Source organism: Phocoena sinus, chromosome 14 (genome assembly GCF_008692025.1).
Source record: "Phocoena sinus isolate mPhoSin1 chromosome 14, mPhoSin1.pri, whole genome shotgun sequence".
Lineage (NCBI taxonomy): Eukaryota > Metazoa > Chordata > Mammalia > Artiodactyla > Phocoenidae > Phocoena > Phocoena sinus.
Window position 1 is genome coordinate 62,112,976 of NC_045776.1, and position 13,545 is coordinate 62,126,520.

Here is a 13,545-nt window from a genome sequence, read left to right on the forward strand (position 1 = left end):
CTGGGGGGCACCGAGCTGCCCGTCCAGGGCAAGGACAGGAAGCCCGGGAACCTCATCTGACCTGCGTGCATACCTGACTTAAGAAAGGAGGAGGGAGGCAGTGGCACTGCCCCTCCGTCCCCAGCACAGCAAGTTCAGTAAAACAGTGATTCCTTCCACAGGGGCCGCACGCAGGCTGAAACAGTACAAACCTCCTCCAGTCTGGCTGCAAACGGCGTTCATCTGGGGCAGTGATAGGAAAGGGCAGGTTTTGGCAAAGGGTGGGCATGAGAACACAAAGGGGTGCTTTGAAGACATTATGAAATAAAACCCACAGAGGCATCTGACTTGACTATGAAAGCAGACGCAGCAGGGGAAGAGGCCAGAATGGCCTGTTTTACAATTAACTGAATACAGAGGAAAACGTTATTATACATTATGGGGAAGAATTGCCAGTTTGCTTCCCACCCCCAAACTGTGGAACTTTTGTTTTAAAAATATGATTCTAAATTCCTGTTTTGTGTGCCAAGGTATAAAGTGGAGAAGTCAGATGAATGCAAGGGGTTAATCAGTGTTGTGATGCTGTGTTTTAAAAGTTGCACTACATGTTTAAGATAATGAGGAAGCTTTACTCGAAGTTCTGTATGTTGTCTTTTCACCTGTGGATTATAATTAGGCCCCATAATCATCTCCCCCATAATCATGCAGGAAAGGGTGTTAGGGGAGGTAGCCTAACGTACACCACTTACTTACATTCACCAAGAAAGTCACCACACAGCAGTGAATGCGTCACTGAGGCACCTGGAGACTCTGGATGGAGCAGAGGAAACTCCTGCATCCTGGGTGTGTTGAGTCCCTCCAGCCTCAGGCTACGTGTTTTACACCTGCATTTACACACCACGCAGTGCTGCCCTGGCCCTCCAGCAGTGCAGTTTCTGTGGTAATTTAGATTTTTTTCACTGTAGCATGAAATATACTCAGATAATACACTATTTTATGCAATAAATTGTTTAAAATGCAAGGTGGCTATTTTTATACTGTTGAAACACATGACTTCAGAGTGTTCCTGCGGTCTCTCCTTCCCTGGATAGTGGAGTTCAGGCCTGGATGGCTGGTCAGCAAGACTCAGCAGTCGCTTCTGTGCAGCCCACTGCCCTGTTATGTGCGTGACACTGGCTGCAGATACTATGTAGAAGCCCCTGGGACTGAGGAAGGGACCCATGTGGCCAAGTATGCGGACCAGCACCCGGGAGGAATGCAGTGCTCAGAACCAGATGCGCTCCCAGGGGTCACTAAGCCTCTGCAGTGGAGGCCAGAACTGGGCGGGGAGCAACTCAGAGCACAGGGTAAAAAGCACAACTTGCAGCTAAAATCAACTAGAAAACTAACCTTAAATATTGCAACATTCATTCTCACCTAAAGTAACTTCCTTCACAGAAGCATCTGCCTTTGCTGCACCCGGGTGGGGTGCTTCTGTGCAGCCCCTGCCTGCTCTCGCAGGGACTGAGGGCTGGAGGGATGACTTGGGACCCTGACCTGCAGTTCCGGGTGTCTGCTGTTGTGTTCTCAGAGGTGGCTGCCCGGTGAGGTGCCCTCGTGCTGCTGGCAGAAAGCTCTCAAACTGCTTTATGCTGCTCCTTTCCGAGGCTCCTCTTGGTTGGTAGGTCCCTGGGTTTTGTTTGGAGAACTGGAATCTTCATCGATTTCACACAGTAACATCCACACAAGTAGTCAATCTCTTAAAAGAAGATGGTGGTCAACAATTGTCACTCATGCTTCAGACCCTGTTGAGCAGTGTGCACGCTGAGGGCCATGGCAGGAGCTCTGGGACGGGCAGAGTCCTGGGGGCCTGACCAGAGGACACCCACCCACCCACCGTATCAGATGGCCTCGACCTCAAGCCTGTGCTTAAAGGAGGCTGGGACTCTGCGTGGCATGAGGTTTCCCCTTGTGTTGCTGGTGAAGGTGGGAAGGTGCCTGTCCTCCCCATCTTCAGGCAGATTATCGGTCAGGCGGTTTCCTTTAGGTACAGAACGAGGAGGTTGGCTGATGGTGTCATCATTCCAAACCTCACCTGCACTTCTGGTAGAGTGGGTGAATACACCCAGTAGTTCTAGCTCAAAATGGTGAGTTATGCTCAGAAACTTATAAATTCCTTAGTCACTTTGCAAGTACCCAAACATTTTGCAGATGTTCACAGTACTGGTAAAACAATTATTTAATTCAAATAACTTTAATTGTTCTTCAAAACCGAGACTGCTCCCTTTCGGCCACCCTATTAGATAATTGCCTATAATGTAAATAGTTATTTAATGATGCAGACATATCAAACCATGACCTGAATGGTCTCTGAGGCTGGGGCTCTGTAATGAATTAGTTTAAAAGCCAAGGTCATAAATTGAATTAATAGTCAATTTCCCTTCAACACAGGAAAAAGGTAATTTAGACATCTGCTCTTTCGACAGTTGTGGCTGACATGGTATGGAAAGAGGCGTGACTGTGAAGCTGCAGCTTGATCAGTGGAGCCTGAGGGTCCAGGTTAGAAACCAGAGGGTTAGGGAATCAGTGAACAGTGGGTGGGGAGCTGGGCTCCATCATCTTAGCGACTCCCTGGATATGAACCCCAGGCACCTTGAGTCCCACTTACAGGAACACTCATGTGTCTGCTGGCTTTTTCAGCAAGCCTAGTGTTCCTCAGACACTAAGGTTGTCCTTTACTACAAAAGAGATTTTGCTGAAGAAATTGTGCATTTATTGCGCTGGCCAAAAAGTTCGTTCAGGTTTTTCCATGTTACAGAAAAACCTGAACGAACTTTTTGGCCAACCCAAACACAAAGTTCTATCTGGGACCAAAATTCAGTGTTAAAAAAGCTTGACAAGCATACCCTCTGTCCTCCGTACCACAAATACACTTGGACACACAGCTCAGACAGCAGAGGAAAATGTGCAAAACTTGGGAAGGTTTGTCATGAGGATGACACTTAAGTCCACTAATTGCAGCTGGGAGAGGAGGACACAGCGGCCAGCAGGAAGCGGGGGGCCTTCTACCCCAGCATAGGGACCTGTACTCAGATAAGCGTGTCTCCAGCTTCAAATTATCCCCCTCTTCACCTATATTTTATAATCATAAGAATGAGAAGGGCTCAAAGGCAAGCACTTTTCAAAAGCAGCTCAGATCTGGGAGAATCCATTCAGATCCCTGCCCTCCTCAGAACCAGTGGCTGCATCCTGACAGGTGGGCCTGGATCTTACCTCCACCTGCTCTTCTGTCCAGAGAGTCCTTGCAGAGGCTGTCCAGGTCCACGAGCCCCTCCAAAGCAGCTTCCATTTGCTGCTGGCCACCAGGCTCCCACACTGACCTGGCTGCGAGGCAGCGGCTAGGGGCTGTTCCCCAAGCCTTGTGTTTGCTGTGCCAAGGCTCCTGATTGAGGTCTGCTGCTTAGAACAGCAACATGTTAGTATACCGTTCATTTTTCTTAAAATTTCCAGAGCTGAGCAGTGTCTGTGAAGGAAAAACTGGGAAAGATAGTTGTGCTGGGCGCGGGGCCTTGCGGTGACAGCCCCCCACCCCCACCCCGCACCTTGGTGGAGAAGCAGGGACCAGGATCCCCTTCTGCACGGTCACCTTGGCCTTGGCGAAATGGAGATGCATTGGCAAGTCCCCCCCAGTGTAAGGACGCTGTGTCTAAAGGGGCCCAACAAAAGCAGATGAAAGACCTGCTCTCACCCCGACCACAAGTGGGTCCCAGTAGCTCACGTGAATTGTGCGAATTCCACAGGAATCAGGATTTCAGCTTTAGCTTATTTTACTCCCCAAGTGCTGCATCTTGCACAGTTCAAGTTTATGTTCACGGCCAGGGTTAGACGGCCACTTGCTGCTTCTGCCTTCAGGCTGGTGTGCAGGGAGGGACGCCTTGTGAGCAGCGCTGTCCTCAGTGTGTGTGAGGTGCTGGGGTGAGAGCTGTACAGAGATGCAGATGGTGAAGATCCACGTCCTTTCATAGAGCTCAGCGTGGCAGTAGTTTTTAAGCAGCCAAGGTGTTTCATGTTCTAACTTCTGCAGATACAGGAACCCAGCCCCCTTTGTTGTGCCTCACTCACAATGGTGCTTTCAGTGTCTGTCAGGCGTTCATTTGTAAGGTGCTGTATATAACTTGACTATATTACGCACATAATCCTACCCAATGGGTAGAACAAAACTTTGTTAATACTGCAATATAAGGTATAGATACCAATTTTAAGAGAAATGGCATAGAATTTGTGAATGCCTATGTGCTCTGTCCTCTTTTATAAGGAAATGTGCAAATGGATGCATACAGATAAAAGTCTATGTAGTTTATTAATAAATATCAGTATTATAACACAAGGGAAACAAGTCTGAACAAGCAAGCACAGCCTATGAACAACATATGTACAGCAATCAGAGTTGCATCTTTGCTGTGAAAACACTTAATAATTTTTTAAAATACCACAGCCTTTTGGAGCCACCAGATGCTTATTTTAATCCCTTCGATAATGTTCAGTTGGACCAGTATTAGCTATAATCAGAAAAAAATGTGGATTTTTCAACTTGCTTTATGAAAAAATATTCTGTTTCATGTTGTAGAATGAAGAGGGCAAACCCAGTGAAGAGTGCACTTTTCACTGAAATTGCAAAACTTAGGTCAGAGTGAGCACATCAGCCTGCAGCGGAGGACTGTGCAATCCAGACACATTTGTGACCATCTGTCTTTCTGTGCCTTTTTGACAAACGGAAGCTGTGGAACCAATGAATGAACAGTAGCATTTGCAGGAAAAATAACTTAGGACAAACCAGTCCACTTGAGAAGACCCCAGTCTCAGAAAGATTTGTTATGGGTTATAATTAGCAGATTGGCAACCAGCCAGCCGAGTGAATTCTTATGTCCTGTCCCTTCCTTTTGGTGTCTCCTGGTGATCACGACCCCAGAAACAAACTAGGCTTTGCCACTGACCAGGGACCACGTCACACCCCCTGACTCAGCATCTACTTACAGCTCTGTCTTTAGTGTCTGACGGTAACCTCTGCATTTATCTTCAAATATTCTAATATTGAAAATAGAAAAAAGAAGAGCCTATGACAATGTTCATTAAAACCATGGATGAGGGGCTTCCCTGGTGGTGCAGTGGTTGAGGGTCCACCAGCCGATGCAGGGGACACGGGTTCATGCCCCAGTCCGGGAAGATCCCACATGCCACAGAGCAGCTGGGCCCGTGAGCCACGGCTGCTGAGCCTGCGTGTCCAGAGCCTGTGCTCCGCAACGGGAGAGGCCACAACAGTGAGAGAGGCCCGCGAACCCAAAAAAAAAAAAACCAACCATGGATGAAATCGTGGGTGTGGGCATCCTTCCCAGTGCCATCCACAGTTTCGTGAAATTCTGCCCACCTGATCCCTATTTCCAGTTTATTCTGTCATCAGAGGATGTAAATTCTAATAATTCCTTATTTTTTATTTGTTCCGTGGTGTATGTTTTGATTTTGAGAATCACAACGGAGTCATACTTTTGTCCTCCACAAAACAATTACTGATTATCCTTAAACTGAAAACACCTCTGCAACTCTTGATGCTAATGGACCAGAGGTCAGCCCTTCTTTGACTGTGCTTTGCAAGGCCACAAGAAGATGGGGATCTGTGTTTTCTGCACCCACTGCCCCCGCTGTCTGCTCACTGCCAATGGCAGTGGCCCTGGTGGTTCAGGTCAAGGGTGGAGGCTCCTCCCTGTTAGAAAAACTCCCCCAGACTTCATCTCTTGGGAGGACTGCTGAGCAGGAGTGTCATCTGAGGATGTTCTGGACTCAAAGGCACTAAATTTGTTACCACGTCATGGCTTTTCTACAGGACTAATAGAGGCTTAAACTTTACTGTTAATTATACTGGTTCATCTTAATGTGCTTGCTGGTATATTGCTATTCTTCATTTCATGGCTTTCAAAAATCACACTTTCTGGTGTAAAAGCTATTTTTAAATATGTACAATACTATGCATCGCATTTAATTCACTTAGTTTTCACTAGGCTGCTTTATAATGAAAAAGTACAACTTTATCTGAACTTTTCAACAGTTGTTCACGTGATCTATAATAATCTGAAGTTGTTAAAGTCTTTTTTTAAACAGACATTTGTGCTTCCTGTTCAACATAATTCCCAGTTATACACAGAGAAAGATTTCCAGCTGTCATGTATCTGCCTCTTTAACTGAGCGAGGGGATGTAGTTCTTAGACCCAAGGTCTGTAACCGCAATCCGGACTTTTAAAGGAAGATGTTGCTCTAAGTGCTGTGTGTTATGAAATCAGCCTCTTCTGCTTGTTCTTAATGCTGTGTTCGAACCACAGCTCAAAATCATTAAAAAAGATCACTGATACACATGTCTCTTTTTTTTTAAAAAAATATTTCACAGACAAAGCATATGTCGGGGGGTGGGGGGAAAACGACTTGCATTTAAAAACCTGTCTCAGAAATGGTCCTTATGTTTCCCCAGGTAACCGTCCCATTCAGTTCTTATTTACTCTGACTTTTCAGAAATCATTATATTTGCTATAAACCCTGGCAGATCACATCATACAGTTCTGGGTTCTACAGAGAACACTCAGGGATTGTCACCTGAGTTGAGGTGTCACCTTCAGGCTTCTGGAAGCTGTCACAGACAAACTGAGTCAACTCAGCCCAAAACGTGAGCAAGACTTCTAAAGAGAATTGTTCAGCAGACACCCTCAGAGGCTAATAAGGTCATTAGCATCAGAGGTTTTCAGTTCGTGATGATGGAGCAAAAGGAATCTAAGTTTCCTTCACTGAGAGATTAGAATGATACCTCTAAGCTCTAAGTAAGTATATGGATTCACAGATTACATAATTGTGAAATGTATAAAACTTCATACAGGGCTTCCCTGGTGGCGCAGTGGTTGGGGGTCCGCCTGCCGATGCAGGGTACGCGGGTTCGTGCCCTGGTCCGGGAGGATCCCGTGGGCCGTGGCTGCTGAGCCTGCGCATCCGGAGCCTGTGCTCCGCGGCGGGAGAGGCCACAGCAGTGAGAGGCCCGCGTACCGCAAAAACAAAACAAAACAAGCAACAAAAAAAAAAACACTTCATACAACCTACCAAACTACTAGAATAAGTGAGTTTAGCTTGGTTACAGGAAATACAATTAAAATATTTTTGCATTTCTATATGTTAGTAATGAACTGTGGAAACAAATGAACTTTGGAAACTGAAATCTTAAAATACCATTTAAATAACTGTATGGGCCCCAAACTCTAGTTATAAAACTTTTTTTTTTTTTTTTTTGGCCACACCGCACAGCTTGTGGGATCTTAGTTCCCTGACCAGGGATTGAACCTGGGCAACGGCAGTGAAAGCGCCAAGTCCTAACCACTGGACCGCCAAGGAGCTCCCATAAAACCCATTTTAGATTCTGAATTAATTTTTTTTTTTTTTTTTTTTTTTTTTTTGCGGTTCGCGGGCCTCTCACTGTTGTGGCCTCTCCCGCTGCGGAGCGCAGGCTCAGCGGCCATGGCTCACGGGCCCAGCCGCTCCGCGGCATGTGGGATCCTCCCGGACCGGGGCACGAACCCGTGTCCCCTGCATCGGCAGGCGGACCCTCAACCACTGCGCCACCAGGGAAGCCCTGAATTAATTTTTTAAGACAATTTTGGAAAGGGGATTAGAAAGCTATAAGGAGGAAAACAGCTGTAAGAAAAGGATTTCTTTCTATTAAAACAGCAAATAGTCACTGATAAACCACATTATGCTCTTGAATAAATTCTATAATCTCTTATTCAGCAGATATTTGAGAAATTTTAAAGAATATTCCCCAAACTTATATCCCTCAGTGAAGGTAAGACCAGTATAAACTTTCGTCACAGAAGGAGAGGAGATTCCAGGCTTGATCCCTACTGGATTGGGTTCAGTAAACCCATTTCTATATGAGGTCGCCTGGTTGGCTGGGTCTGGGTGCAGGGAGGTTACTTGGAGCTGCTCTGAAGGAGGCAGGAGACGGTCAGGGTGGGCCCACTGTGTCCATCTGGGCAGCGGGGCTCAGTGCGGCGCTGAGAAACCAGAGACTGCACTCTTGCAGGACAGGAGGCGAGACACTGATCTCCACTGTCGGGGGCCTGTGGGACCCCTTCCCGCAGCCCTGGCTGTGCACTGAGAAGGCTCTGAAGACTTAAGAAGAAGCCCCAGGCCAAAACCAGACAATAGGCCTGGAGGCTGCCCGTGACCCAGGAGCTGTCCATCGGGCTGGAGCTGAAGTGCCAAAGGCCAAGGAGCCCCTGTGGGGCCTCGAAAGCCGAGGCACCGCCAGCCACGGAGAGAGACGCCAAGGTCTGGACCCACCGTTTTCTGCTCAGGCTACACTCAGCACAGGACATAACAGAGCCCAACACCTCCCTCCCTGGCGATAGGCTCCCTGCTGACCCACCTGGTACATGGGGAGCCCCCAGTGCACTTCAGGGCCTGCACCGGATCCCATACCCCACCAGTCTCTGGCTTTCTTGGACCGACTTCTGTTCATTGGATCGTTTGTGAAACAGAAGAGCTGCCAACAGCTAAGTAGATGGACTAGCAACTCAGGCAGCCCTCTCCCTGCACCCTCGAGGACATCTAGAAAAGCAGTGTGCTCGAAAGAAACCTCCAGAATCCTTCAGAGAGCCACTCACAGTGGCCTTGGAACAAACACTTATTTCTGACTCTCCATGATGACACTTGCACAAAACAGTTTATAACGAGCCTGTTACTTAAAACATCATAATTTCTCTCGTTACACTGTTCTGACGCTTTGCTTTGAATGGATTCTAATTAAAATGCATGTTTTAAAAATAACAGCCAAAAGGTAAAAGCTGTGCATTTGTAAATTTCATTGTTTTGATGGCATGTGTCTGTCCAGACTTTGGGCTTTTGTGCTAATAATGTAAACCTCATTCACCCTACTTTAAAAAAATCAAAAGCTACAGTCTCAGTCATTTGAACACAGCATGGTGTTAACTGCAATACAGACTTTCAAAAGGCTTTACCAGGAAGCAGTATATATACATTTACACACACTTGTGTATAGTATACTGCTCCTATATGACTTAACCTGTTTACAAAGCCATTTACATTTATAGAGTTTACTGTGGTACTACCACCAGAATCTGGAAGCACAAAATATTCTAGCAGTCTACACTAGCAGACAGAGTAAGCATGCTTTCAAATCAAGGTGCTGACTTTGGCCTCTCCCACGTGGCAGGCCAGGGACCCAATCCCTTGGCCCCACCTAAGCCAGGCTGTGTCTGCCACCCTGGCTTCGGTGGGGGACCCTGAGGTCCTGCTTGAGATTTCCTGCTTACAGTTCAAGGGCAGCACAGGCTCTGGAGCCTACAGACCTGGTGGCCTCAAGTATTAGCTCTGTCTCAGGTTAATGTCTTCAAATGTCACGCATATAACAGGGTCACCTGCGCGAAGACTGGAGGAGAGGGTGTGCTTGCCACATGCGGCCCCCACAGAGGGAGCTGTGCTGCTCAGCTTTCACTTTCCAGGTTCACCCAATTCCTACAGACTTGTAAATAGCACTCTGCCTTGGCATGCTCTCTACGCTAACACTGCAGCTTAAAATGCCAGTGACGGAAACGGGCCAAGTTAGTGCCAAGCGGGTTGGAGCACCTGTGTCAAGGCAGAGACTGAACCACCAGGACCCAAACCTCCTCGCCATGGTTTTAAGTAAAATACATCTGTTTCTTTTCTCATTACTCTAGATGTTGACAGTTTTTTTGGTTAAAAAACCATGTTGTGTGTGTGTCAGGGAGTGTTCTTACAACCTCAGCAATAAAATGTGAACATCTGAAGGGAGAATAGTTTTAAAAAAATAATTTCCCACCTTGCCCCCATTTTTTCCTTCTCTGGCTTCCTTTCTGTGAGGGGTGGGGGAGCTAACACTGATCTGAGTGCTGTCACAGCCTCAAGGAAACCGCAAGGACCCCAGGCTCCTGGTGCCGGGATCCTGTACCACGTATGCATCCTCTTCACCAATGCTGGCACACTCCCTTCCTTCCGGAACCATCCACGAGCACATGGTTTTGCCTCACTGTCAGCCTCCCGTAAACCTCCCGCACACACATTCTCCACTTCCAGAGAGGCCAGCCTAACAGTTCTTAGTCGGGGATACACTGAACTTCCCAGTGAGAAAAGTAACCACAAAAGCCAGCTCCTGATGCTTCAGATGTTCCATCGATTGACCCCAAGGAAAAGGAAAATTCCAATCTGAGCTGTTCCAAGTGTCGCAAATGCAGGCTCAGGTGCTGTGACCACCACCATGACCCTCCACACAAGTGCAGTAGGAAAAGCAAACTCACTTTCTTACCACGGGAGGATGGGGTATTTTCTGAGGCTGAATCCTCTTTGGATAATGAAATATCACTCTAAAGAAAGAATTAAAGAAAATTATGATGCCACAGAGCAACTAAGCCTGTGCACCACAACTACTGAGCCTACGCTCTAGAGCCCGTGAGCCACAGCTACTGAGCCCACAAGCCACAACTACTGAGCCCACAAGCCACAACTAGTGAAGCCCGCACACCTAGAGCCCGTGCTCCGCAGCAAGAGAAGCCACTGCAATGAGAAGCCCAAGCACAACAGAGTAGCCCCTGCTCACAGCAACTAGATAAAGCCCATGTGCAGCAACGAAGACCCAACGCAGCCAAAATAAACAAATAAAAATTTATTTAAAAAAAGAAAATTATGAAGTTAAAAGGGAAAAGATGATAGAAGTCACCAGAAGAAGACAGAGGATTAGGAATATTCATAAATTGGCTTCAGCTCCAAAAATACAAAGAATTTTACAAGTTCCAAAGCAGGTACTTACTTTACCTTTCTTAGTTCCTGGATTTGAACGTCTGACCCGGCTCTCCTGCGCCTTTCTTCAACTACAGCTACTGGCCTCAACATTCTGAAGTGACCCACTAGAGGGAAAATTGGGTTTATGACTGAGAAAACTTCTATTAATCTAAAATGCTTCCAAAATAATGCAGTTACAAAATGATCTACATTTCTCAACAGAAGTTGCATTAGGTTTTGTGGACAAGTGTTTTACTGATAATAATATTTTCAACTTTTTTGGAAAGTAAAACTTGTCCCTTATTTCCAAACCAAAAGAAGTGAGGAATGCAATTACAACCTACCAGTATCTTCCATCTTCTTCAGGAGGGGAATAACAAGCACATGGTGATGGAGCACGATGGCAACCAAGCCCTGTAACTCTACCTCCAGACCAAGGTGAATGGCAGGGCAGTCAGTGTTTGAGGACTGGACAAACTGTGCCTTTGGGACCCTTGCAAAGAGAGAACCCAAACAGCCACTATTCTTAGAGAAGTAAAGCAACAGCCATAATTAAGTCGCAAGATTGTATCCAAAGAAAATACTGACTCAAATTCAATAAAATACAAATTAGTCAAAATGCGCTTCAAATCATTACAGAATCTCAAATCTCATACTTAGAGGTGCATACAAAATAACAGCTTAATATTTGTGTATATAGAGGAAATGCTGTATGTTTTTCTTTAAAAACAAACCCTCAATTAGTGTTAAGGAGCTGAAACATCTCATTGTTTTACCCTATTTAGATTATATTAGGTAGATTTCATGTAGATTATATTAGATATATTTCATATATGGTACACTTAAAAGTAATCTTATGAAATTACCCAAATGGAGTAAAAGGCTGACTTTCAGCAGGTAGCTGATTAGAAAGTCAGAAAACACCTGCAAGCTTTCTGTCCTGCTCTTACTGAGGAGTGGGCCACAGCACCTGCCCACCAGAGGGAGGGAGAACCACATACCGGCTACCGCAGGACAACCAGGCACGCTTGCATGCAAACTCGCCTTTTTCTTTTTCACTTCAAAGAGAGTTTTCTACCATTTAAAATGGTCAAAATTCAAAGCAGAAAAAGCTGGACATAGGGAGGGAGGGAGAGGTGAGGAAAGAAGGAAGAAAGGTTCTATGCATTCCTCACAGTCAGGAAGAATGAGAATATATTGTGGCTACACGTGGAACATCTCTGACCTGTCCTACAACTTCTACTTTTATGGACCATGCTGTCCCAGAGAAAACACAACGTGAAAGCGCTTTCTGTTCGTCTCAGGCTCCATGAGCCCTCTTACTTGTAGAGAGAAAACACAAGTGCTGAGGAGGACTTTGGGGCTGCCTGTGCACTTCCCACGAGCACTGTCCAAGTCAGCGGAATAATGTCATACTCTGCCTTGAAGGCTTCTGAAGTCAAGCCACATTCTCTCTGCTGAGAGAATCATTCTTATCAAAATAGCCAGATAACTGCCACAAGATAATTATGATCTGTCATCACTACTGTTGGTGGCTGCCAGCGATTTACGGGGAAGAATACAGCTTGATTTTCAAAGCCTAACCCTGAAGAAGCAAGACAACCAAAAACTTGTTTTAATGAGTTAAAATGAACCAGCTTGACATGGAAGTCACAAAGGAAAAAAATCTCAAAGAGGGAAAACTATACCCAATCGGCACAAACTTAGCATTTCTCAAATGTAAGTTACAAGCTTAAAATGCAGGACAAATATCTTTCAAGAATCAGAAAGCCAGGCCAAAATTCACGGCTGAAGACGAATTCTGGCCAAGTCTCTAAGAGAAGGAGAATTCTTGCCTCTATTGTTCCTTTGGGTCAAGGAGGCAGAATCTTTTGGGTACTCCGTAATATACAGATGGACCAGGAGAGACCAAACAAAGCTCCTATTTGCAGAATGAATAATTAAAAGCACCCACCTCTGGTTCTGCAGATTTCTGGTTCAGGTGGTTAAATTCCAAGGCAGTAGAGAGGCCCATACTTTTTATGAACACTCCTGTGCAACTCCGGCCTCTAGGCCAATGTGACTGGACGCACCGTAGACCATGGCTCGGGAAAAGCCAACTGAGTAAGCATCTAATACCAAAAACCACTTCAAACCAATGCTGGTAACACTTAATCTAAATGTATTTTACTTTCTTCTAAACTAACTCCATATCTTCCCTATGGAGATTCAATTTTGAAAATCTGAAATAAATGAAGGTCCCCATTTTAAAAAGTAAGATGTAGCCAACAGAAGAAATATGTCTATATTACCATGAAAGCAAGTATTTTTCAGACAGAATCCTTTAATAATTCAGAAATGTATATCTCACCAATGCATTTTATAAAAGTGGTATCATCTCAAAAGTATCAGGAAAGATGCATGTACTCTTTCTGACTCATTTGCTAAAACATTTTCTGTCCATTTCATTACCATCACCATACTCTACAATCTTCTACAGTGGCTTTGTTCAGAACATCTGAATTTGGATAAGAAATCCTGAAGATGAACCAAGTGGAAAGAACACAAGAAAGAGCTAGATATGTCTAACGTACAACTTGCTTCTTTTCTTCAAACCTCTTCTGCCCAAACCGTTAAGATGTTTATAAAATTCCTGGAATTACCTTCTGAGGTCACTGAAATAAGACAGCCAATAGCTCCATTGCTTCCTAGAGCATAAAGGACTACAGTAACGTCTTCCATCTGTAAATAAATGGAAGGCAG

The 13,545-nt window shown here is 45.5% G+C and overlaps 2 protein-coding genes across 14 annotated transcripts in view; one reads left to right on the forward strand and one right to left on the reverse strand.

Moving 5' to 3' along the window:
- Nucleotides 1-6,358, forward strand: part of LDLRAD4 (low density lipoprotein receptor class A domain containing 4) — a 318,283-nt gene extending 311,925 nt beyond the window's left edge. Inside the window, 1 exon segment of the mRNA XM_032603666.1 lies at nt 1-6,358. Coding sequence (XP_032459557.1) covers nt 1-60 — 60 coding nt within the window. The 3' untranslated portion in view covers nt 61-6,358.
- FAM210A (family with sequence similarity 210 member A) overlaps nt 3,809-13,545 on the reverse strand; it is a 39,190-nt gene continuing 29,453 nt past the window's right edge. For 7 of the 13 annotated variants that reach the window (XM_032603679.1, XM_032603680.1, XM_032603676.1 and 4 more), the window contains exons 5-6: nt 10,832-13,524; nt 3,809-3,940 (exon numbers count right to left, since the gene is read on the reverse strand). The gene's annotated coding sequence lies outside the window, so the exon portion shown is untranslated. Of the gene's footprint in view, nt 3,941-10,322; nt 10,389-10,831; nt 13,525-13,545 lie in introns of all 13 variants that reach the window. The other 6 variants (XM_032603674.1, XM_032603668.1, XM_032603670.1 and 3 more) reach the window with 6 other exon arrangements.